Source organism: Trichoplusia ni, chromosome 9 (genome assembly GCF_003590095.1).
Source record: "Trichoplusia ni isolate ovarian cell line Hi5 chromosome 9, tn1, whole genome shotgun sequence".
Taxonomy (NCBI): domain Eukaryota; kingdom Metazoa; phylum Arthropoda; class Insecta; order Lepidoptera; family Noctuidae; genus Trichoplusia; species Trichoplusia ni.
In genome coordinates, this window is record NC_039486.1 from 5365226 (window position 1) to 5392828 (window position 27603).

A 27603-nucleotide genomic window follows, 5' to 3' on the forward strand; every position below is an offset into this window, starting at 1 on the left:
TATAATGGGTTGACACACTTAGTATTAAATTGATGAAATTTAACAAAGTCGAGTAATTTGGTCCTTCGAACCCTTAACATACATTTCGAGATGACATAGCTAGCAATACGTCGAGTGAGGGAGGGAATGCGTGTAATGCTACGCACGATTTGTATGTTTGGAATTCGAAGTATCGGCAGCGACACATAAAGCAAAGAACCGGGTACTAGGTACCTGCCTACCTATCGCGAATTTTACCTTCGTGCATATTTGCTTTAACCGTTTCGCATTGGGCTATTTCCAATGTCTAGAATGTTATGGTTTTATTCAATACAATACTGTATATTGTTTCAACAAGCATTTTAGAATAAATCATATCCACTATGAAATTTCATTTATGTAAATCATGACATTCAAATAAAGTTTATAACAAAGATTGGATGTCGGAATTACTTATTCAAATGTCGCCTGTTGACATTAGTTCCAATAGTTCTAACTTATGTTAGAAAATCAACATTTCGCTTTACAGAAAAATTCCAACAGTTTTATAGCATTCATAAATAAACAAACAGACGACGCAAGAAACGTTTTTACACAATTGAACAATACCGACTTTCTAAATAATTGGCTCTGAGCGTTCTGCCACATGATAACTATTGACAAATCGCGGGTTCGTCTTGGTGCGCGCACGCAACTTGTCAAAAAGATGTTTATTGCGAAATACATCGATAATTGAAAGTCGATAATCGATTTAATCGACTATGCTGATTGCTGACCGTAATCAGCAACCGTCGGCGCAAACGCACGCGCATTAGCGCAGGTGGACACAAACGACCTCACATTTTACTCTCATTTACATACAGGGTTGCAACAAGTGATGCTCCCATTCAACAAACGGCGTAATAACGACTGTTTTAATTAAAATGTTAATTGCTTAATTTTTATTGAAATATCCTGTAACAAAGACGAATGTTGCTGAGATATTTATTTGCGCGATCGTATTGTAAATTTCTTTAAGGCGTTGAAACGTAATGATATCGTTTACGCTTTCTTTTTTTGGATTGGTACACAAGGACTCGTAAATTATTAGTAAAAGTACTTAAAGAATATTGTACCTTTGTAAAATGCCCTGGATTTAAGTGATATACTAACTTCATCATCTAATAATAATATAAATAACCATAAACATAACCATGAACATATTCAGTAGCTGTCTATAGACTATATAATGCAGGTTCAACATTAACCTATAAAAGAGTCAATTTTATATTGTTTTAAATAAAGTGCCTAATCCCCAAGGCGATCTACGAGCACGCTGTAAAGTAACAACTTATAGGCTTATTATGCAAAAGTTTCTGAACTATGCAAAACTATTTTTAGTTATAGACAGCAAAAACTTTGAAACTTGTCACAGTGAGGTACGAACCACCACTGTTTACATATTAAAGAGAAAATACAGGGCTGTTACCTTTATTCCTATTGAAGTTATTTTAAACTCTATATAAATTAGCATTGAATACTTTATGTTATTTTACATGTCATTTACGGGAATTACAAGGAATGGAATGGCTACATATATCTCTTTAAATGCAAAGCACTTGTTAACACTGTAAATAGTACCTTTAACAACGAGTTTTTATATATCCCGAACATATTCGAATTACTGTTTTATTGCATAAAAACTATAAGAATCTAAAAAGGGTTTACGACAAGAAAATCTTTCCGTTTAAAATTAGATCAGCTAATGACAATAACGTTGGAACATTATGTAGGTTAGGTCAGACCCTATATTTTAAGTTTGACCGGTCTTTGTAATATGCTTCTTAAACGGCACTTGTAGTTCGCACATCGCACAGTTTGTCGTAAGCAGCAACACTTCTCCAGTCGCTTCGCATCGCTACGGCGTTTAATTATTGTTGCCACCGCGTTTATTATTACGATTTCCTTATAAGGGGCAACGGCAATTTGTTTGATTACTTCCAATTGCCAGTTGATGTTTTAACCATTAAAAATTGTAAACGCAGCCGTGGATAGCAAGAAATTACTATGATTGCCGACTCTTCTAGTGTTTATCATACGTTCTTGCCAGTGTTCGATACGGAAATGGAAAAAATGAGCTTTCGATTCACTGATTGTGGAGAATATGTAGTTTTTGCGAGCTGATAAATGTGCAATAACGTTCTGCGTAGTAAAAAACGCGCCTTAGATAATGATCGTCTGTTAGTGTGTAGGTTTTTATAAATGAACACCACTCAAGGGTTAGGAAACATAACAAGGCGATTATACAATGTTGTCAGTACCTGTTTAATTCACACTACACCTTAACTCATTAATTGAAAATAATATCGAATGATTAACATTTAACTAGCAGAATGGTTGAAATAATTGTCTGTACATATTGCAATAAACTAGTAGTACTTAGTTGACTTGTTTATAAAACCTGACCTATTTAACGAAAGAGTTGAGTAACAATTGTTTAGGACATTTACTGCAACTACCGATACCAGGATTTCAAGCAACTGTGGGCATAATAAAGGTACGTAATTACAAAGCTATATTCACGATGAGCTATAATATAATTGTAATTACTGACATCCATCTATCATTATTAGAATAATGTAATACACGATGATCACAAGTTACAATGCAGCCGACAAAGGCGCGAGCACACAAGATTCGTAAATTGACTGATCCCTCGTTCCCTTAACATAAACAGGCAAATCCTTACTTAATTTCAATCGCAGAATTCAATCAGAACGTAAAGCTTTGTGCCCCAGCGAGTAATGTTATAATGCCTTACATTATCCCCCCGTACACATCCGACTCGCGGCGACACCGTGCCGAACCTTTAATTATTATCAACACATCATTTTCATGGCACTTTCTAAAATGTTAGGGTTGCCACAGCGAAGTTTATTACGCTGATACCACAGCAATTGATTTTTCTTGTACGTAAGAAATACTTCAAATCCCTATTATTACTTACTCGAAATCTTTAGGCCACAATCATTTTCATAAGCTATAGACCATGTCGGGCTGATAAAGTTTCGTAATAATGTGCACATCCAAGACTTAAATAATGACTTGTAAATGTAGCATTAAGGATGAAGTGCAATCTAATGGATATTTAAAAATACATTTACTTGAAACCTTTATCGCAAATCTGAGTCGTAACGCGGAATGAACAACCGTTTAGATTTAGCGCCTTAAGATAAACATCGGTGGGTAACCCTTTCAACGAGCACGTGGGCCGACACATCCCTTTCACGCATTTCATATTCCTATTTCCATTCCGTTCAACCTTCGCAGGAGGATTATATTCTGCCTCCGATGTTTTCGTATCCTATTATTTCACAGGGTGAAAATGGGCCACCCGCCTTCCTCACTCACTCAGTCAAACAGTGACACCCCTCAGTACATGTGTGATGTGTACAGATTACTCGGGCACCTGTGTGAGTGCACCTTCCCAGGACCGCCGTGTATGTGTGCGACTGTTTCATCAACTGTAAACCACTGTCAACGACTCGTCAAAATAATATTGGCTTAGCGCCGAGCCCGTACTCAGATATGGTACATGGAAACTTGATACATGCACGAATTTAATTAGAATGCCTCTGATATTATGGATGGTGGAAAATTACTAAACGAAATTATTCCGCGGATGACACACATTTGATGTTTTTTTCGAGACTTTAAAATTATTTAAACTAGAATGAACCTGTTATGTGTCGTCGAGATTAAGTTGTCTTGTAAAGAAAACATACATTACAATATTTTTACAGTAACTTTCCTAAGTATTAAAATTGCTTACGTTAACATAATAACATCACACATTTATAACAAACAGGATGTATTTTTCCGTTTATGTCATCAGTCATCGTCAGTTACTGCACATTTTATTTAGTATAGTTCTATCTCTATCACAAATACTTATATGTAAGTATTCAACGTGAGGTTCATCTCAAATCAAGCCCCTTGTGAGACCCATCATCCATCTTCCCACTAATTGTAAAGTAATTAAAACCAACTAAGCAGAGGTAGGCTTACAGACGCAATAACAAGAACTGATACGACGCGACGGCCGAGGGTCGTGTGCTCAACAAAAAATTTGACTTGTTTATGGAATGGAAATGCAATAAGCACAAAACAAAGCAATGCTTATTTCAGCCATGAGAGCGTTTCGAATTGCAAATTTCGGGAAAAAAGCGAACAAACTACACTCAAAGTCAAATGCGGCAGTGCGCGATAAGCAAGTGCCGCTTATGCAAGATCACGAATGTAATTGCTCCCTTGTCTGGCACGACACTTCATGCTGGAAAGAGACGAGGCATACCTAACGCATACGATAAAAAGAGATGGAAAGTGGCAGTATCAACAAAGCCGTAAGCGACAAAAATGATTGATTGCTAGCCGTCTTGCGCTGAGCTCTATTTAATCACTTTATTCCCTTTTCTCCGTTTGTGTTGGGATAATTTTGTATTTGTGTAATTTGTATACGAAATGAGGAGGCATACCTCCCGAGAAGACGGGGATTCATATCCGGCGCCTATCCGGAGCTTATACAAACCCGATTTTGATGTTATCACATGTCATGGTACCGTTTGTTTTGATTTATATTACAAAGCCAGATTAAGTTGAGATTAATCTTCAGGTTATTAACATTGTGTTTAATTCGCGTTTTACGCTTACGTTTGAGAAAACAAACAGATTTGGATTTTCCTTGGAAATTTGATAGTGTTGATGTTTGAATGTAAGGGATCATTCCACGTTGAATTTACAAACCTTTTTCATTACTTATTTGTAAAAGATTACCAAAACCATATTAAAGTAATTATTAATTGATTGAGTGCTTGAAGAAAATGTTACAAGAATCTTATCCACTTTTAGGTCAAACATATCAAATATGTTCCTTTATATGCGTATATGTACATTGTTCTCTCTCATTATTCATTGGCAGTTTTCTTATCGCGGAACAGAATATGTAATCTAATATCAAATAACGATAGACCCATATCCAGAACAAAATATCACTAACTGAGAGTTCTTTAACACTGGTCCATAAACATCAACGGTACTCACCACTCATGTGTCCATTTTCATAGGGCGAGTATTCTCCGTTCTCAAGGCGGTGTTTCTTGAAGGGGTGTCCGGGGAACTGCGTGGCGGCTAGCGAGAGGCCCACGCCAGACGCGCGCTTCGGAGGTCGGCCCGGTCTGGAGCTGCGGACATAGTAGCACGTTACTGCCGTTTAAGATGCTACACTTAGACTATGAAAGGGATACAGGCAATACAGATTATGATTATTAACTTTTTTATTTAAATTCCTTGAGTGATATAGAGTTTTAGTCGTTTTTGTCAGCGGATCGGGGCAATTCATGCATAGCAATGAAAATATTTAAAAGATGAAGACTTCAGGTTTAAATGAGGTACATTAGATTAGATTAGAATATTCTTTATTGTATTTGGAATTGCAGCAGTGATTCATAATACATACAGATAGTTTTGTACACTTTCCCACTCCTAAAGCAGTCAGTTAGAGAAATAGGAAGAAATATTAAAATATTACATTTTCCTCTCAGCTTTCATCAAATGGAAAATCTGATTCTATATGAAGTAAGTTTAATTTAGGAGTCCTCATCATTAATATGTTTTTCTGAACTCTTTGACGTAACTCTCCAAAGAACAGTTACTAAGCGACTTGACAGAATGATGAGATTAGTAATAGCTAGTTGATGAATTACTAACTTCATTTATGTAAGTGTCGACTATGTAACGAATGTTTGACGTATAAATATAATAATAAAACCTATAACGAGAGTTGTCAAATGATTTTGAAAATCGAAGGCAAAGTTTTTTTTCTAATGTGCGTTTATTTCGACACGCCAAGATTAAAAAGCGAGTGATCATGAAATAAGTTCATTAAGCGAAGCAGTAAAAATAAATCACAAACGTGTGAAAAATATTAAAACGTTAATTGATAAAAAACTATCCATAAAATTGAAGTAAGAAACCGATCAATCCACTTTACCGCATGATTCATTCATTATCATTCCGTACTCATAGCATATTCTCATAACAGAAACAAGAGAACAATAACTGAAATACTCATTAATTAAATTCAATTAAGAGTCCGTAGCGGTTGCATCTCAATACTTCTCATGCGGTATCTGTGCACCAATTGTCAAATAAATCAAGTTCTCGTGGGGTCGCCTCAGATTTATTTTTATTTATTTCACTCCCCTAAGATTTAATACCACAAGACTCGGTCCGCAGTTTCCACAATTTTACGCTTATTGTTTTCCCATCCGTGATTTATGTTCACGTAATAGACAACAGTATTTCTTGGACGCAATAATGTTTGTCACCTAAATCTTTGCGGCTAAGCCTATTGCGTAGTGCGAACCTAAAACTTGTTGTTTACCTACTAGTAGAGTACCTATAGTTCTACTTTGTTATAGTTTTGCTAACTTCGAAAGAAACGTTTCCTTAAAATATCAAATTTTCATTCCCTTCTAAAATAAGGTAATTGTAGAATCGACTATTTTTTTTTTAGGTTTTTCTTAATTTTGATTAAGAAAAGTTTTGGGACTATAATCACATTTGACAGTTATACTAATGCAGTTATTAAAGCGAGTCGAGTCGCTCTTCGAGGTGTGGCGCTTGTCTTTCACACTGGCAGTAATACCTACTACTGTAAAAGGATCACTAGGGTTTTATTATGAACGTAGTTGGAGAAATCTAGATAAAAACCTGTCTGCAAAACATAATCTTTGATTGAATTAATAACTCTGTTGTTTCGCCTTAAATTCAATAAATTCCAACAGAATGCAAAAGTCTTATAAGTAATAAAGCTGTCATATAATTATTTTAATTGCACTGGCGTTGCTTTACAAATATATGAACAGCAGCTAGTTGCAAGTCCAGACTAATTGGGAGCGCGAAGTAAGATCAATTACAGTGGTAGCAGCTAATCCGCACTACATTACAACTAGGCACCACATCAGAGGCGTCGGCCAAGTTCGGCAATTATCGGGGGAGCGATGCTGTTATCATAGTATCGGCTTACGCAGAAACTGAGTCTCGCCTATTTATTTTTATGTCAGCAACCGTCATTATGAGACACTCCATTAGCTTGGATTGCGGTGAGACTCGTTTTCGGTTACGCTTTGGGGTGCGATTGTATGGTGTGACGCTTTTTTCTTCGTTGCCATGTTTAGATAAAGGGTTTGTTATTTTGATGACCAATTTTATTTACGGTCTACGGTAATACAATAAAAAACGAGGTAACAAATTTGGTTTTTCCCTCGTCTAAGAAACGCCTGACTATTGTCGAGAAACAATTATAAAATATGAATAGTTTCAATGAACTTCAAAAAGCACATAAAAATTGATTTTATTTTGGGTGCAGTCGAGTACAGTCGGGAGCAAAAAAGTTAAACAAAATCGCGGCCGCGACGAAATCGAATATTGAAAGTGTCGAGGGACAGAGATAAGGAGCACGTGCCGCTCCCTTGCCGCCACTTAGGCCATACCCGTAATCTGAATACCGCAAAGCTCACTGCGATAAACTGCCATTAAAAAGCGTTCGATTTATTACCGAACGATTTCCGAACGATTTATACGGGTGTGCAAAGTCAAGAGAGTATTATATACCAGAGGGTACTAGAGGGTAGAAACTTACTTAATAGTATCTACCAATGACGGAATAGCGAGATAAATAATGCAATGCGAGAGCTAACATACTACACCAACGCATTTTATTACATTTAAATGGACCGCTTAAAAAGACTGCATGCTCTTTAAATGTTTCATTTTTATGTTTTTGACTATGATTTAATAAAATAGGTTACTTCTTGCATTTGAGAAACCACTATTCCAGGAGTTTTATAACAAGCCTATTTTTGGTACAAAGTAAGTAATATCCCAAATTCCGAAAACATTCACAAACAAATGCGAAACATCATATATCCATTCTGCACATCATACTCTTTCGCCGACCAACCCTAGTGAAACTAACACCGCGTATAGTTTTGCTTTTTGTATATTTGCTTGGCAATATTCATCACTCACCGCCCGTGTCACTGATCAAATAGCAACCACAAAGGACTCCCCAGATATTTCTGACAGATATACCCTTGATAGATAGTTCTACAAACATATCGAACAAATCCTGATCGACGAATGCTATCGTGATGTATTGGAAATGCGGTACATCCGAAATACACGATAAGAATACAAGACGTGACTTTTCATTGAAATCCTCAATGGATTTAGTTCATAAAGGAGTGTAAGGATTTCATACACATGGAGCTATTAGAAAAACAAACAGTATCATCGAGACTATGAATAGACGTGGTTGCCGCTGCTCTTTTGTTATTCTATTTCTATTACTATCAACTCTTAGTGGACGTGTTCACACTCACTAATAATTACTGACACTAAATCATAACATTCACGTGGCGTAAACATCCTTCCTCGTCTACAAGGTAGCCTAAAAAAAGTAGAAAGACCAAAAACATCTCGCTGACAGCTCATTGTAAGCTAATAGTCATAATCTGTATATTTTATGTTTTTGTTACTGGGGCGTCCAATATTTACACGTTACAGCACTAAGGCCCGTATGGGAATGTTTACATATTAAATTAAAACTCTTTTTAAGTTTTGTTGGTCCAAATATATCTTTTTTTAGGAAGGGGTCGTCATTTAACGACTTTCTACCTTATGACTTGTGACATAAGTCACAATTTAATACGACACCTTCGAAGAGCTCTACGCTTCTTATTTAATGCCACTGTTCTTTTATTTGCATCGGCTTTGTAGTTTTAGTGCTACTGGATTAGTGGCCTTATAATAAGATTGTAATTTATTTTTATTTGAAGTACCTACGTTTATTTCTTACGAGATTATTAGTTTACCATACTCACTTACTTAATATGTTTAATTAACTTATAGTTGTCTACAAAAGACACCTACTTTAATTTGCGTACTGTACCAAACTTACCAAAGCAGTACAGGTATACTTAGATCTTTAAAAACAATTTTTCGAACCCTATCTTTTTGTAACATTAATAGAGCAACGTAATTAACGAATGACTTTAAACCTCGCTTGATGCACTATTTCCTTTTCACATTAGTGACTCGGAAACACCATATCTGGATAATACACCAAACAATGAGGCTCTGTTTTAAAATGGCCCAAGAATCGGTAGACAACGTAAAACAAACGTACGCAATCTTATCTAATGTAAACTCAAACGCAGTAGCAGTTTGTCTTGGGTTCAGTGCAAACATGATAAATGATTTCGGTTCAAAAAATCGTTGCTCTATTTTTTTGTAAACGAGTTCCGGTCGGAGCGAGATGTAATCTCTCCTTGAATAGAAACACCTATTCACCTTGAGAAGTACCTGAGGAAGAAGAGAGAACCGAATTATTGATCACGTTTGAACACTAACATTTCGACTACATCACTACAGGGAGCACATTAAAAGATACGCTATAAAAATCATTAATTCTGCCGAGGCACCGATAAACTTCCGACATTAGAAACAATGTTTAATAAGACCAAAGAAAAAATGTAATTGTAGCCAAAAATTAGACGGCACTAAGACAGTAACAATAAAAAGTGAAAGCAAAGCCGCGTTTAATTGTGTCGTAAAAATAAAAATTAAATAAAAAATGCTTTGGGGTGGAAAAGTTTTGCGACCGTAACTCTGCTCTACAATTATATAATGCTCTGTAGCAAGATGTTCGAGCTAATGTTACCTGTCCCAAGGGCGAGGGATACTTTTTAATTTATTAAAACTAAGTTTTATATTTCGTAGATGGAACATAATACGCAAGACGCGATACATTTTAACAACGCACTCCTATGTAAATACAAGTTAATTTATAGCCAATTAAGAAGCAGTAGTTTAATTAAATAACTCTACATTGAATTAAGTTCATGGAGATTAAAGTTATAAAAGAAAAACTAATCCAATGGTTGTAATTAACATTGATACGAATCTTGAGAATGCATACAGCCGTTACAGCGAACTTTATTTTATTTGCATTTAAAATTATACAATTGTAAGTTTTTCTTTGAATTTATTTTTCGTAAGATCAAAGTAATATCGGCGAGGGATATAACCCTTTGTATTTGTATAAAGTTACGACTCGGTTGATAGCAGTGTTCTATCTGACAGTACAATCATAAGTTAATGTAGCAAGTCACCGCAACAGTCAGGTAGCTGCTACGTTTCAATTTCTCCGAGGCATTTTATTTACAAAACTAATTACGTTTGTCTGATAGGGTATTAAACAGCTCCCGGTGCTCCACTTGATTCGTTGACAGTTAATAAAGACATTCCAAATGTATTTAAGATCTTACCATATACCGCTCGCGATCGCATCGCTCCCTGATGGACTTATTATAGCCTCTATTATTTGAAATATTTTTTGCTTTCGACTGTACTTCTGTTAATCATCCTCAATATAAAATGTCTTATTAGCGATAGAATTAGATAGATACATAAAATATAAACTAGGTCGACAACGTTTTTTTATTGTTTCTTTTTTTTTAATTTTATTACTGTTGGCACGAACATCATTGTCGGCACGCCACGTGGTCCGGATAATTGAAATGTCCAAACACTAAATTTATAGTTTGTTCAACGTCACTATTTCTTTTTTATGACTCCTATCGATGTTGCTTCCATTGATCTAACATAATTATTATATTGGACATCATACATCTAGTGGGATCATTCCGTTTTTCTTCACAACAGATGTTTTTTGATTGCCTTTTAATACATGCATAGCGAATGACATGTAATTTTGTCGAGGTACGTATACTGTTTATAGGCAGTACTCACCTCGTATGTTTATTGTAATAGAAGTAATATTAATCCAACTTCAGAAACAAATGTTCGGGCGGGAGAACATTAAAATCTTAAATATTAATTGTAATAAGACCGGCGGAGTCCCCGACATCCCTTTCTGCGAATGTTGGGGCAACATAATCAGCCCCCAAGGGACAACCTCTTGTAATTAGCGGCTGTTCATTTCTTAATTTCAATATTTAATTACAAAGGAAACTCGATGACTGCTTCGCATAGAGACGTCATCTTCAGAAACTCTTGAATCCGTTTTGTTTCTAATTCGCTTAGAGTATCGTTTGATATGGCTTCTTTATTGTTTCTTTGGCTGCTATATCAAAGGATGTTCGGGTTTAATCATTTATCTAGACAGCAAGCTATTCTTTGTGAAGTTTATTTTATTCTTACAATTTATGTAACTGTACCTTCCATTAAATTAAACTATTGCGATAAAAATTCTTCTATTGCTCATGTATCATTTTAAATGTTTGGATATTTTAACTCGCAATGCAAAATCTTTAAAATATAATTCAAGACTTGAGAGAGATATAATCAATGTAACTTTACTGTGTTCGCTGGAAAGCCGTCTCACAATTTCCCTTTGTCGGGCTCTATTGTCAGACGTAATAGCTCCAGACATATTATCGTTTTATTTCATTTCTCAAGCCGCTATGAAATTCTCTTTTACTATTACTGGCCCAAGGATTTCATCACTGAAGTTTTGGCTTTGAAGGGTTTAACTATTTATAGGTATACAATGAATAATGTACAGTACTCGTGGTTGTGACTTCGAAAGGTTGTTAAAATGGTTGATAAATTTTCTCTTTGTAATATTTTTCATTGGGCACTTTTCAATTGATTCGGCACCGGTCAGGATGCGTGCGTTTGGCACGTTTTGTTATGAATCGTTGATGGCTGTTGGTTCGGACGTGTCCATTCACGCTCACCCTGTATTGGTCGATTGTTTTGTTGCGTAAAATTATACAATTTCTGGCCGGGTGACCACGCCGCGCGCCCACCGAATACCACTGTCACGCCCTATAACATTCGATTGAAAATGAAAAGTCTATTATTATGAGCTATGACAAAGGGTACTGTACTATTTAATTGTCTTTTAAATTGATTTATAGGAAAAAGTTTATAGATTCTCGACCATAAATAATGTTTTTTAGATGATGCTGTATAAGAACTTTATTCAAAATAATGACGTCGGAACTTTAAATATTTTAAAGACGCTATGACTAATCGATTTACTTATTTTTTGCTGTTGGCGCCAGAAGTTGTTAATTTGGCAAAATGTTTTCTTTAATTATACTTTCGGACCCAAATCGAATACAACCGTATTTTGTATATTTTTTTTAATATTTAATAGTTTTCTATTTATATTGACACGCTTAATCACGGATAATCGAAAAGTTTTGCTACCGTTCCCGGCTCCCATAAGGCCTATTGTGGTTGCACAAAAAAGCCCAGCAGCCTACCTGGCCGTCAACAGGCACAGTTAGCCGGTTCTTAAATTAATTTTGTCTAATTCTAACGACTAATACTGTCGAGTCATATAAGCCGTATGCATGCCATCGGCGGCTTTTAAGCACACAAAGAAACTGTATAAAAAATACTGGCGCTTGTTTTTCAACAACTGCCATTAGAGAGACACTTGAAAGATAGATGCAGTCGCATTTAAATAAGCTCAGGCACGAATTCATTTGCATCTCACAACATAAACATAGCTTAAATATAAACTATGAGCTCAAGTATAATAATTATACTTTTATATTTCCTATTCAAACATAATTACGACAATTTTATATGTATTCTTGCAAATAATATGTTCCGCGCTTTGTTTACGCTTCGCATTATTATTGTGGCGTTTCTTCCTCTATTCTCTACGTTAACGTCCGCTGTTCGTGTTATAAATTTAATTTCTTATGTTCAGTGAAAAATTAAAATAATCAAAACATACAAGCTAGAGATTTGAAACAGAATAGAGTCCCGGACGTGTGATCGTTCAGTGTCGAACAAAAATAAACGTTATGATTTGTTAAACAGGTTATTAGAAAAACATCGGCGCTGTCGACAGAGAGTTTGGAAATAAACTATTAAAAAACAGTCAAGTGGGAGTTGGATATCCCGTTAGTGTGTTCCGTACATGCATTATGACCGACTGTTCCATGTTTGTCTTTTTATGACAAATAAGACTTAGCTTTATTGACTGTACAAGAAGTCGATAAAAATAACAAGACATTATTTATGACTTTTCAAAAATGTAGTTTTTAAGCTTCAAAGAGAACGAGTAGCATTAAACTGGGGAGAAGAAATACTAGGCAAGAAACCACGGAAGATAAGCTTAAACAATTCATGTTACAGAAATTGAAACGTACAGATATATTTGTAATGCTTACTGCATGAGGTACATAGGAAACAGATGTAAACTTCATAACTAACCGTCTTATTGGTAAATATAGCAGAACAACGGAACGCATCCCGAGATAATTTAGTATCAACTTTGATATCACCATACACCTACAAAGGAAATAGACTAATATTCATATAGCTTCTCGCGTCTTAAAACAAAAGTGGGATTTCAAAGATAAACAGAAGTTAGTCATAAATCATGTACGTAATAGTTACATTCTGACGCAGCGTAAGTACATCTGAAAAATCTTTTGTTTGATCAGACTTAAACATCTGGATGTTGAACAGAAGTTCATAATAAAATATGATGAAAAAATATGTTAAGTCCTTTTGTATCGACCGCTTCTGTCTATTCTTGTGCTGCGACCGAAGCATCTTGATACTTTAGGATTTTTAGAGTAATTTAATTGCTAAAGCGTATATTGTCATTTACTTAAAAAAAATATTGTGTTTATGAATATACAAAATAAACATAATTGGAACAGACTTTTTCACCGATTGATTATAATAAAGGAAGGTTATAAAGCTTACTTTGTAAAATAAATTATTTCACTGTAGGTACAAGGGAGCGGGTAATAAATGACGCTATTGATGTTTAATCTTTATCGTTTGATCATCGCCAATCAACGGACAAAGTAAATGAAGTAAAAAATAAAAAACCTAGAGCATCCACCCTTCGGCGCGGCTGTAATACGCTAATTGCAATTGTTACAATCTGTATAAAGAAATACAATTAGTGTCCGTAAATAACGTCGGCGTCTAGCCAACATTTCCCTAAATGCCAAACGTCTACAAGTCCTCATGGATACGAGGCACCGGCTTGAGTTATTACACTCCTGCACCGTGACATTCACATACATTACTTTTGAGTCGTTGCATTTCAACTAGTTCCACAATATGTCACAATATTTAATTGCTGGCACAATAATCGAATAACGTCAATTATCTATAAAACTATATTAAAATAATTACTTTTTAACATTTATTCCACACGTTATTAATGACGACTCAACGTTACACACTGTTGGAAACATTATCTGCTCCACATCACAGTTTACTCCAATGATCTTGTACGCGGCAATTAATCTATTGTGCCCTATAATGTGGTCTAAGCATGAAGTGATTACTGAATTAATGTTGAATGTAGCCCAACCGTATCCACCAATATTAGCATTATTTATCTAGGAGCACAGACAAGACGAAACTCAATTATAATGAAACTCACAAGCTATAACCATAGACCATTATGCCAATTAACTACTGTAATGTACGTATACGTATTACCTGAGCAGAGTATTGTGTATCGCTCCAAATTCACTTGTACTCACTATCAATTTATTTTTATGACGTTGTTAACATTTATTATTTATTGGCCGATCGAATGTCAAAACATATTTACATTAACCGCTATGTTAGGTCGTTTTGTAAATAGAAATTATTTTATAATTAGAGACTGTTTAAAACCAGATGCTGCATAGTCAGCCGCTTAAATTATAGCTACTAAAACTTCGAAAAAAACGGTTGTAATTATATAAAACAGGAGCCAAACCGCAACAATCAAATATCAAAACTATTTGGTTATTCATTGAATTGCAGCCGAAACGTACAGCAGTGGTTCATAGTAACTCGGTGAGATTTGTTTTGATAATACATCATAAAACTATTAAATATTGGATCGCTGAGTGAGACTAGCCGCGCTACTGTTTCCACGTCGTTCTCCAAGTGATAAACGGGAGCGAGATTAACACGTGTTCCATAGATAAATATATTCGAGTAACTGGAGTAATGTTGTATGGAATGTGGAGCTTCACTAAATACTTTCATTTGTTTATATGATGAGGTATAAGAATAGGTGATTGTTATTCGTGGGGTATTATGTAAGCGCGAAGCATATGACTTGGACCTTATAGTAACTGATCATGGCGTAATCGGTTTGTTATTTCAGCGTTTAGACGATGTTTAAACCTTGTTTTGTTTTGTCAGAAGCATGTGGGAATCATTGTATTGTGTTCTACATCCGGGTTATGATTGCTTCTTTTGATTTTAACTTTCAGATTGATTGGGTGTTACAATGTTTTCTATCATTATTTTGATGCCTTCTTTAATTAATAATGTCTTATCGGATTTTGCCTCCTGCTATAAATTAACATTAGAAGAAAACCGTCTAGAAGATTATAGTTTTCTGTCTATGTAATAAACTAACGACCACTAAATAAAAATCGGATTTTTGTAACCTAATATCATCATTGGCGTTTTGGGGATTAGAACACGTCGCTTTACTCCTTTGGGAGTATTTGACATTTATACTTATTGCCCCATATTTATAGTGACTTTAATGTTTTGAGTTATTGATTATAGATAAATCTAAATTTAGAATTTCGAAGTATCATGAGTGTAGCAGTTATTTTCATGTTTACCTTCCTACTTAAGTAAATCAACGACCATTTTTAGTTCCAATTATTTCATTACATTTCTTTTAAATAAAACGATATTATGCACCCTACCTACGAAGTCAACGTAACAAGCCTCAGTAGCGGTCCACTCATCAAGAAATTAAATCTTGAATTAATGTGAAGCTCGGTTTCACTTGACACCCAATAGTGCTGACGTCACTTTAATCGAGATTTATTCTAATTTGAGATTATCGTGGTCGACGAGTGGGTGTAAGTGCTACTGTATTCAATACTCATAGAGCGGTTTATCTGACGGCTGTCAGTTAGCCCAGCTACTTACTTCCGTTCCCATCTCGCTTATCTAACACAAATATAACAAATTAAACTTAACTCAGCCCTTTTTAGACTAGTTTACAATGGGATATTTGTACAGATTTAAGGAACCGTGGCTTATTAAATACAAAACGTAGTGAATTTATTTTTAATTCAAGACAAACGTGTTCATCGAGCTAAAAGGCCGTAATTAATTAACTTGTGTAGATTAAAAATACTGAAATAGGCAAACTCTGCACTGATGTTAGCTGCATACTATTGTTAAAGAAAAAGGAAATCAATTCAATATTGACCGTTAACCAGCTGATAACAATTTACACAGCTAATACGCCTAATAACGGGATCCAAAACTTTAAAAATAGAATACAGCACAGCCATCTTTAATAGGCGGGCTGTCACTTCGGAGGAACAAGTTAATAGACATAATCAATTTGCTTGTAGCCGAATACAAGAAGAAAAAAATCATAGTATTAGGCTGGCCGGTCACGCGACGGAACCTGTCAAAACATAACCTCTCACTCGATACCCACACAAATTTAAAACACAAATTATTTTTAACTCCACACAACATTATCGCCATTAATATAGAAGGTTATTTTAAAATATTAAACCTCCATAATAACATTAATAACGTTATTTTAATGGTTATATGTAAATAAAAACCATTTATCTGTCATGAGTGACATTATAATTAAGAAATTTGCTACGGGATATGCATCCCTATTTGGGAGCGGCTATGAGTGCTATTTCATAATGAAATGAATAAATGCAGGTAATTCAATTAAGCGCTCATTTTTGCCGCTTTTGTTTTTTAGGCAACAGAGTTTAAATTCCTATGGGTAAGCCCGTGTCATTGAGAGCATTTAGCTTGATAAAAAAACTGTGTATAAATAGGCAAATAGGCAATTATAGCACTTAGAGCCAGTGCAAAAATTGAATTCTTAGCCTTTTCGACTAATGAACTTGTTATGTCATGTTTAAATAATTATCTCATGTGGTGTTCATTAGTGAAGAGCTCTAATAGGGAATAATTGTTCTTATTTACAAAAACAAGGCGACGCGTGCCCTACGAACTGTTGTAAAAGGAATTAAAGGTACGATTGTATGAAGTGCAAAAACATATGTAGCCGATTACTTTTCCATATAAGGGCGTTGGAGCTAGTTAGTGAGGAATTGATCCAGCGTTTGAATTATGTGTTAATTGCCATTGTATTTTATTAAACAGGCTTTTTTTTAATTATCGACAATCTCTTATCACCTGTGATTGGTTATCAAAATTTATTTAGGTATTTAATATATTTTTAGAATAGAAGTTTTCCTAAATCAAAATTTCTGAACTCTACCCCCTTCAATACGATTACTTATTGCTTGGTAACAGAAAGTACAAAGGCACGTGTAATTAATCTGCTTGTGTTACTCAATACTATTAAAGAACTGCACAAAAATGAACTAGGTGGTTATTGCCTAAGTTTACCCAAATAAGTACACTGATAGCTCCCCACGCACGTGCCGCGGTTTGCGGTCGGCCGGTGTTAGCCCACTCTGGTCTAAGTTTATTATGTTGGTATGTACAGTTATGGACACAAACCTTTGCAATTGATAGCTGACCAACTATTAAATATATTTCGCTACCTTAAAAAAATGATGCTAGGTATAATTAGATAAGATTTAGACATAAACATCGTAAACTGTAATTGCTCAAAACCGAAATATTTAACAGCAAAAAAAAAAGAGTTTTTTTGTTCTGAAATATGCCAGTTTGTTTACAAGAAACCCAGCCTTAGCAAGACTGTTAAAAACCCTCCCTTCGTGTAAAACAAATGAACGTTGAAAATCACTATTTACAATCACATTATGAAACGCACTCTTTCATATTGCTCCTACAAATCAAAACGCACCCCTTTAATTAAACTGCCGGCACTAAGTCAACTTTAACTATAGGTAAACTGGCTGTTACGGAATAAAAGCACGTATAATTTACTCATGCGATTGTCCCGGACTGTTTATAGGAGGGCGAACTAGCTGCAATTTAGAATTCTAAATATCAGCTGACCGATGGTATAGTCACTGATATCGACTGTCGTGACTCGTGATGCTCAAATGATGCCATCACGTGATCATCTGGTGTTTTGTATGATGGTTTATTCGTTCCAAAAGCCAAGTATTTTACTTCATAAGTTGTTCTAATTTTTTTTCCTAGATTTCCCTCTGACAACTCATCTACCAATACCTGCTGTTTATCCCGTGAATTGTATTCTTATTTCAACACTCTTTGCGTTCAGAAATCAACCCAGTCCCGAACGGTCTCGTCAAACCAAATCCCTGCAACTACTGTGTCGAATGAAAATGAAATAATAATCGAACCTACTCGACGTCCATTCAATTATCCCTGAAAATTGAGGCTCATTAAAATAATAAAACAGCCCGCGGCAGAATCAAATTGAATGATAACAACAGCTTGTATTAATTCGAGGCGACACACCGTTTCACCCATACATACATAGCTACAAGAACTAATAATCCCAATCATTTACAGTAAACAAATAAACAAAACTCTTGACACGAAAAAACTAAGAATTCATATCTGCCGTTGCATCAAATTATCACAATGTACTGCAATGCAATTAAGTCAAACATCAATTATTACGAACGAAACCCGAGCATCAATTTAAATAATTAAAAGAGAAAATCAATAAAATCATTAAGCTGTTTCATAATCATCCGCAATATCAGTCAGTCACACGACAGTACGTTAAAGGCCAGTCCACATGAGCGGAAGCCCTTGTTTGCACAATAATAGCGTCCGTGTGTCAGCTCCTCAATGCAACCCCAAATGCAATTGTGTACATTCGTGCGAGGATTGAGTTACAGTGACTGCGATGGAAACATTTGCATCTAGCGCGCCCGCACGAGATGTGTGGAGAGAACCTGGTTAATATGATTATTAGTGCAGCTAATATAATTGTAGGAAGGTGGCGTGCTGACTGCGGTGTCATCACACTGATTCAATTCAGACGATCGTCTCTACATTTTCTACTCGATAGATGATACATAGCTTTATGATATATTTTATATTGTAACACACAATTTAAATGTTATAACTACGGTGGACTTTCACTAGTTTAGCAGAACGAATTGTGCGTAAAAACTGCGTTTGTTTTGTTTTTTACCAGTTTAATAAAAAGTTCTTTCCATACTATCGATAAGCTTGCCACCCATATCGCAATTACAGTAACTATAAATGACAATTGCCAACCAATACGTACGAGAGCCGTCCCCTATTTGGTGACCACTTGGCGGCACTGCCTGGTCATCCCGCAAATTGCTCTTTCCCAACAAAATTGTCAATAAAACTCATCTGATTCGCAGTTAAACAAGCGAGCGACATTATTAATTTATGCGTTGTAATATGGCGCAAACGTTGGCGTTATCCCGTGTAAATTATTAATAGTGCTGGGGTAAAAATTAAGCTTAAACCGAATGGGTAGTTTCGGCCATAACGCTCGTTTTATGTTTCCATGTGCAGATTAATATGTTGTTATATCCTGTGACGAGTCAAGCGAATCGGTTTTATTGGCAATCGAAATCGAGCGTTGTAGTTATATATAGATAATGTCAACAGCTATAGTGTCGATACTCATGTGTCCAGGGAGACATCCAGAGCTTTACAATTACATTTATTTTTAGAATAAAAGGACGTCTGACGATGTAAATGTAGTGTTGACCCGGAAATGTAGTAAGATCAAACAAATGCCCATTGCTCGGAGATGAAACACGAAAGTGAATAGCTCCCTTGCGACTCACCTCTGTTGTCTTAAGAGAAAGCGATTACACAAATCTGAAGAAGCTATTAATCCGGCTCGCTGCCCTCGAATGGCATCACGGTTTGTTTAATAAAATCGCGAATTTACATATCAAAACCTACAAAGGAGCATAATTGGACCCGATGACTTAGAAAACGTAGTGGGTGAGGCGGGTGTGCCACCCCTTACAACAAACAAAGGAATTATACCCGCCTCAAGAAACTTTTAGCAATGGAAAGCTCCTTAACAAACAGACGCGTGTGTATCTAATGAAATTCCTATGGTTGCATAACATACCCGTGTGAGCGCTGAGCGTTATTAGCGGAATTATTTCTCCGGGTAAAATCTTTGAAGGCGGTTGCTCTTTCGGAAAAGTTGTTAAGAAAATGGGTTGAGATCTTTTCGGGATTTCATTAGTTTGTAACTATGCGGTGTGCTACGCAAGGCATCTAATTTATTAGGTAGGCGTAGCCGAGGGAACGAATGGGCAGCGAGCATTTGAAAATGGAACGGAATTGCCGAATCACGCCGCTTTGAGTGGAAGCCGCCGCGACACGATTCGTTAAGAGACAAATGTTTGAATTCAATTCCAACAGTTTTTTCGTCTGTAATTAGTAACGGTATATTTACTCCGCATTCGGTGTAGGACTGCACGGTAGCCGAGTTTTTTAGATAATTAATTTTTGTTTTTAATTTAGGTGCGTCGTGACCAATTTACTGGAATGTTGCGAATAATTTGTTGTTAGGTTGGGTCGATTAGGTGACCGTTGTGCGATGTGTCGATTGTATTCGGAAGTATTCAGTACACGAATCCTATTCCACATTCCCACACAGTACGATAAGTGCCATTATGCGCGATGAATGAGCGAAGTGCAAGCCGACGACATACGGGCATCTTGTACTCCTCTTGCTCCATCGAGGATATTGACACTTGTTCAGTGTCATCAGCTTTTGTTCTATCACGTGTTAGGTTACACGGACGTAAAATGGTGCACGTGTTCATGTCAGCACGTACGCTACCGATGTTTTTCATTGCTTATGTTTATAAGGTTGCCTTGATTTATTACACAATCATATTTTAGAACTGTTTGTTATAAGAGTATTTTATTTTTAGTATTTTTTTTATAAACTGTTTACTTTTCATTCGAATGGATTAGACAGGTGTCAGTTGACAATTGTCATATTTAGAATGGCATTTTAATTTTCATACTTTTAGCCCAGAAAATGTTTTTGGATATATTTTAGAAAATCGAATCGAATGTACCATCAAGCTGAACTTGCATAAGTATCAGCAGTGGTTTCGCATCGGCATCGGCAGTGGAAAGCTAATCGCGTCGCGCGTCGTTCGCGCGTTATAATTAGTACAAATCGTCTGCTTCAAGCCGCCGCGCATAGATCAAACAAGAAATAGACAGGACTTGCATATTCTCAAAATGTACATAAAAGAGCTGACGTAAAAACCAATTTCTAGTCTTTATAAGGGTTTAGCTACATGCAAAAGACTGCATGTTGCATGAGCTTAAAGCCGTATGTGTAAACCCATGCGTATCAAGAGATATTTTAGCAACTACAATCAGTTTCTTTATAAGATATGAGTTTATATTTAAAAGTTAACAAAAGGAAACAGAACTGCCAAAAATACAAAAAACTTAGCGATTAAACTTAAAGAATTATATTAAGTAAAACATTTTGTACCGCGAACTGTCTAGACGTTCTACAGTCTTACTCTCTATGGAATCCGGTAATCTCGCGAGCTAATAGATTCGATAATTCATCGCGGCGCGCGTCTGAATCGATACCAGTACGATTGATGGCGCCTGTCTTAGCCGGTGAAACGCTCGACATGTCTGTCACAATGTTCCACATCACTACATTCGAAATTTAAACTTTTAATGGATGTGCTTTTGTTTCGATCTCGTATTAATGAATGGGGCTGTAGTTGTTGGGTACTTAAAGTTTTTGGTGTTTTTATGCAATATTTGTATTTGGAGCGGTAAGATTAGATATTTTCAGTCTGAGTTGCGTTATACCTATATTTCATTTTTTATTGCCTACATCGTCAATTTTTACCTGCATCAACCTACATCTTATGTTTGAACGATATATACAGGCTAATAAAATTAGACTACAATCGCAAATAAAATTAAAGTTCAGTGAAACGGCACAACTGGTTATAAAAAAACAGAGCAACAATGAAGCAGTAATGATTACTTAAAAAAACATCAGTTCATGTTTCATTAACTCCCTGAGTATTTAGAAATCTATTCACCAGAATTACTTTTTTCGCTTTCCCAGTGGGCTCCTCAAGTGCCTTAGGTAGTGACACTAAGCAATTGGTTTCGGCTCCGAATTGTAAAGTCAGATACACATTTTGTGAAGAAATGTCCGTTTTATTCAATTCTTTGTGGTCACATTCCAATGATCGCTTCACTGACGCTCCGGTTACGAATCGAGATTGTTTTTTTTAAATAACAGATTACTAAAGAGGTTTCAAAGGCAACGACCATTAATGGTTTGTGACAATTTTTACAACGATTTTGTTTTGTGTTTTGTTTTGTCATGTTTTTGAGGCACTTGACTCCAAATTATCGTAAGAAAACAATAATTTATCTGGCCATAAAATAAAAATAATTTAAGCACCTGACACATAAAAACAACGTTTATGTCAGTTAAAAGTAAAGAAACAATACTTCCAAAAAGTTTCCTCGTAAAGAACCTTTCACAAGCCATTAATGTCTATATTCCGACCCCCTAAAGAGTTGAAAACACGAAATGGAATTATGGATTCCCCTAAAAGTCGCCATTAGAATTAGAGGCACAATTTATTCCGCACCGGGGCCCAATATTTCCGCGCTTCCTGTATCTGTGTTCACCGCCGCGATGCTCCACTATTTCATCAATGATTCCCCGTCATTTAAACCCTAAGCTTTGTTTGAACGCAGCTTGAATTACATTAGACAGATCAGTGGGTGTGTATTGTGTTTATAAATCATAACAACCAGCTCTATCTGTGATGGGTAAAATATTCACTACATGGTATATCTGATTAAGTCGTTTTTTTTACAACAAAAATTGCTATAAAAGTACTTTTCAATTTTCAAATCGTTATAATTTCATAGCAAGATACATAACAATTATAGAGTAAACCACAGAAACTCAAGCGACCAAAACTTCTAAATGATTTTGAATGCCAACGAAGACATGCAAACACATTAATTTATAGGCACGAAAACAAACTTTATAAGTCTGTAACAGTCGCGTAACTTTTACATTAAGTCCCAAGTCGAGAAAGCAATTATGGTCACATCTATTACACCGCTCCGTTTGTCTGATTACTACGTTTTTATTTGCACTGCATTAGATGTTTTAATTTAGTTTTATGGAACATTTTTCAATTTAAAATATGTCCATTTATAATACTCGCGAATCGTAAATCTATTACAACTTAATTACAAATCTGAGTCCAATTTGCAACAAAGTAATGATGAATACCAATAAACATAACAACATGCTTGCTGTCAAATAAAGCCAACAAATATTTTAATGGTTCCATGCATCGGCCCTTTTTATTGGCAGTATAATCTCGTCTGTCGAACGCGTAACCACGGACCAACCCTTAGGTACGGAACAAAGTCTCGAGTTGAACTATTAAATAAATCTAGCAAGTTATCGTCCACAATAAACAGTCGCGGCGGAAGGCTATCGCCAATTCCCACGCAAAGTTGCTGTTAATAAAAGCAACAAAATTATATATTCAAGAGTTAGGAGGTGGTGGTATGGCAGTTAGGGCCTTCTACGTGGTCCGAGTTACAATGCAAATTGCCGTGGAGGGGTGCGCCGATGCCCTCTAACTGTGTGACTCGCAAAGATGGCCGCCGTAATGGCGAAATGAAATTATTAAGCATTGTCTTGTGAAATCGGCCGCAGTCGACACCTGAGACACGGGGCACGACCACTTAGCGTGGATATTCCGCGCCGCGGGGAACAAACCTCGCCACCTCGTCATACGCCACCGCCAGACCACCGCTCCACCGCGCTCGCGGTCCAAACGGCTCGCCCGAATTTGAATCTTGTCTACATCGTCGAATAAATTAAAAATACGCTACGATCTCTATCCAAGTAACCGACCTATTTGAATAAACCTCAAACTTGGCTCGGTTACAATTTTTAACCGTTTTCATGTATTTGCTCAGAAAAAATAATGGGAAGATGAGTTTAATTTTCTCATGTATTTTATAATGTTATAAACGTAAATTGTTGTTGGTAAAATAGTACTGAAAAATGACCGCGGAAGCACTTCCACACTTTTCCAACGCCAAGACATTACTTACGACCCTCGGCTGAAAGCTTTGTATTAAAATTTAAATCTACTTTGCAAAGTGTATTTTATACACGTGCTCTTGCAATTTTGATCGTTCATAAAGCTCCGAATAGCTCCTATTATTACGCTTTACCTTTGCGGTATTGGGTGTTACACATCTCTCCCCAACCATTCCTGTTAACATTTTGACTAAGTCTCCCATGAATTTGGTATGCATAATGTTAATATATTATAGATGCTTTAATTACTCGTTCGCGGTACACTTGTGGTTTCTCTGTTAATGTTCATTTCTATTCGCTCGAGCCTGTAAGTAGATTTGGGTCTTGAATATATTTCGGTTGTCTGATTTAGGATATTGATGGCAAAGGTGTACCCCGGCAGCAGCCGTTGTGGATACACATGGGAAAGATCTATACACAGCCTGCAATAACGCAGTTGATTGATTGATCAAAGAAAAAGTTATCTGTATAGCGGTTATTAAAAAACTCATCATCAAAATCGATCGAAACGGAAACGACCATTATTAATTCTTGTAATGCGAAATCGATGTCCAAAAACGCGTCTTACAAAAATAAATTAATTTCAAAATTTGTTTTCGACAACAAAGGCATGGATCCCTCTACTTACTGGCCGAGTGAAATTCCTCTTTAATCCAACGCATGCCCACTCCGTGTTTTTAATTTCACACAAAAAACAGCTCCGAGTCGGTGATCAATCAAAACTGCCGCTCGTTTCTTTTTTCTATACTTCATTGCAATACACTTTCGCCTCTCTGTAACCGCTATAAATGTGCCTGTATTATTTTGTTTGTATAAAGAAAACGGGTATCCTTTAAATTAAATTAGTTTGACGGATTTTGTCCCGATGTCAAAGATTAATTACATTACATGAAAGTTTTTTAATCGCAATATGGTCTCCTGTTATGATTGTGATTGTGAAGATTATTTCTGGGTATTACAATTTGGCGCAAAACGTGCACACATATGGTATTTGGGTTGTATTAAAGACTGTTTATGAAGCGTGTAATATTGAAGACATGTGAATCAGATTTGCAAAGATGAATCAAATGCGAGTTCCACGTACAGTCACGAACAAACGTCAACAGATGATTGAGTGGTCGCATGTTGAGTGCTAATCGTAGCACAGACGCCGCTACGTGCTTAAGAACGTGTTAGACCTAACAACATCTTCACTTTGTATTGAGAAGTTCAAAATATAGCCTTATAAGTCAGTAACTTTTACAGAAAATTGTAAGGCTCTACTTTGGGGTTGAGTTTACTTGTAAATATCACTACAAAATTTATAACCTAATTTAAGATTGAAAATGGGTTTTCTGGGCCAAACTTGTAATGCTTTACATATGAACATCGCAAAAGTCCTCAAAACTTATTAAACGAAATAAAATGAGACATAATTAACGTAAAATCTTTATGCATAATTAGCCTTACATCTAAGTCACATCGTTTTCAACAATTGTATCTTTTGTGTAACATCATTCATATTCGCTTACTCTAGATCACTGCCAAACCATTTACATTCATGGGTGCATCGCGGATCTCACGAGCTGTAAATAAACATTCGCAATCGTTTCACGTTCGTGATCATTCGGCCCCATTCGACCCTATTCGGCCCGTTCGGCATCGTTCGGCCCCATTCGGCCTTATTCAACCCGGCACGGGATTACGTGATTTATTCAACAGACTCTAATTGCCACCGAGACTTTTCTTACCGACTGTACTTTAAAAATCTTGAGCGTTTCGCTTTAATTTTTAGTTTGATTTACTTAGTTTTTTTTTTTGTTTTAATATGTCATGTATAGTTTTAAGTTGTTTGATTGGAAGACGTGTCCGTATTAATGAGATATAATTTACTAAATTTTTAAGTATACCAAGTCAAAGGTTTAAAAGATTTAGTCAAACTGTATAAAAATAATTTTAATTTTGTTGTTCGTTTTGATTTAAAACTAGCTCCTAGCTTTCGTTATATATAAAACAAATCTATTACTTCCAAATTGTGTTGATAAATATATTGCAACACCATAAAAGTGACAACACAACATATCAAGAACATCTCATCCACGTGACAACTCGAGATCAGTTCCATCTCCATATTTGCTTTACGAATGGCTGTACATTCAAAGCGAGCATTGGTTTCATTCATTTGCACGTTTCCATTTCAGATCTGTAAACATAAAGGTCTGAGTTGACAGAGCGATACATGCTGAGATACGCAAGATAAGCAAAAAAAGTTCCGTAAAAAACCTCGGTTCATATGGCCCTGCAATATCATTTGAAAGGTTTGCGACAAACCGATATTTTTTGCTTAGAAGATAAGATTATGCTATCTTTGGGCGACACCGGCAATCTGCACTAAATCCTATTTTAAAATCACGCAACGCTGGCTTTTAAAGCGCACTCTGGAGGACTAGACACACTCCCACACTTACACAAAACGATTTTCGTTAAGATGCAGTTTTTTTGCAAGCTTTTGTGCGCAGGCGCGTCTCTAGTGACGATATGTGTTGTCCCTTAATCCGCTTGTAATTGAATTCGGTGAAGCATCTTTTGTAAGACTTTAAAAGGATTTTCGAGTATGTGGCTTAGTGTATTCCATTTTTAAGTAAAAAGTTAAGGCTTGTATAATAAGGTTTTTTTTTCAACTATGAAATTTGTATTTTTTTAATTTCCCTATTTTTCTAATAATTTCAATAGGTTAATTAGGAGAATGTACTGGCAACACTTGCTCGATTTTTCTCAAAGTTCGGAAGCGACTGTAACACATTCTGAACAAACAAAGAAACACATTACAAAGCCATAAACCAAACAACAAAGGCACCGACGAATACGTGTTGAAACTGATCCATCATGTCTTCTTTTAAAATAACAAAAAAACTCATATGCTACACACAACAGATGTTTTCGTAAAAAACCGACCCCTATCCAGTCTATCCACCCCAGAATATAAAACGCTGTCTATAATTTCTATTAAAATAACTGTAATTTCCCAAATTATCTTTCTATCATAAATGTTTAAATGCAAATTGGACATTCTGATGTATTAATGTGGTCATAGTTTTGACAAATTGATGCAGACTTCGTATAGGGCAATTAATTTCGTAAAACAATTTCATCTATATTTGACAGGTGCTTAAGCAGCCACGTGATGGAACTTTCCGTATAATTCCTGATCAAAACTGTACAGATGTTTTGATGTCCGCGGAATCCGCTTTAGTCATGTTTGTGTCAGACACCCGTGGCGTAGATAAAAGAACGTTATCAATTCATCTTGTTGATTTTTCATCAAAATGTAATTTGTGAGCGGGCAACGACGAGGTTGCTAAGCTCTTAAGATCTAATCCATTGCTCTTTCAAACAAAAGATAACACAAATAAAAGAGAGGTAACACATTTATCATATGAAATGCCAATTCCTAAATTAGAAATATTTCGAAAGAACTGTGTTTACATGGTTCCTCTAGTATATAACGCACTGCCTAAGTCTAT

The 27603-nt window shown here is 35.9% G+C and overlaps 1 protein-coding gene across 5 annotated transcripts in view; it reads right to left on the bottom strand.

Annotated features, from left to right (window-relative positions):
• LOC113497120 (dachshund homolog 2) overlaps positions 1-27603 on the bottom strand; it is a 128619-nt gene that overhangs the window by 71788 nt on the left and 29228 nt on the right. For 2 of the 5 annotated variants that reach the window (XM_026876510.1, XM_026876508.1), the window contains one exon: positions 5059-5192. In XM_026876510.1, the coding sequence (XP_026732311.1) occupies positions 5059-5192 (134 nt within the window). Of the gene's footprint in view, positions 1-5058; positions 5199-9372; positions 9385-27603 lie in introns of all 5 variants that reach the window. The other 3 variants (XM_026876509.1, XM_026876506.1, XM_026876507.1) reach the window with 2 other exon arrangements.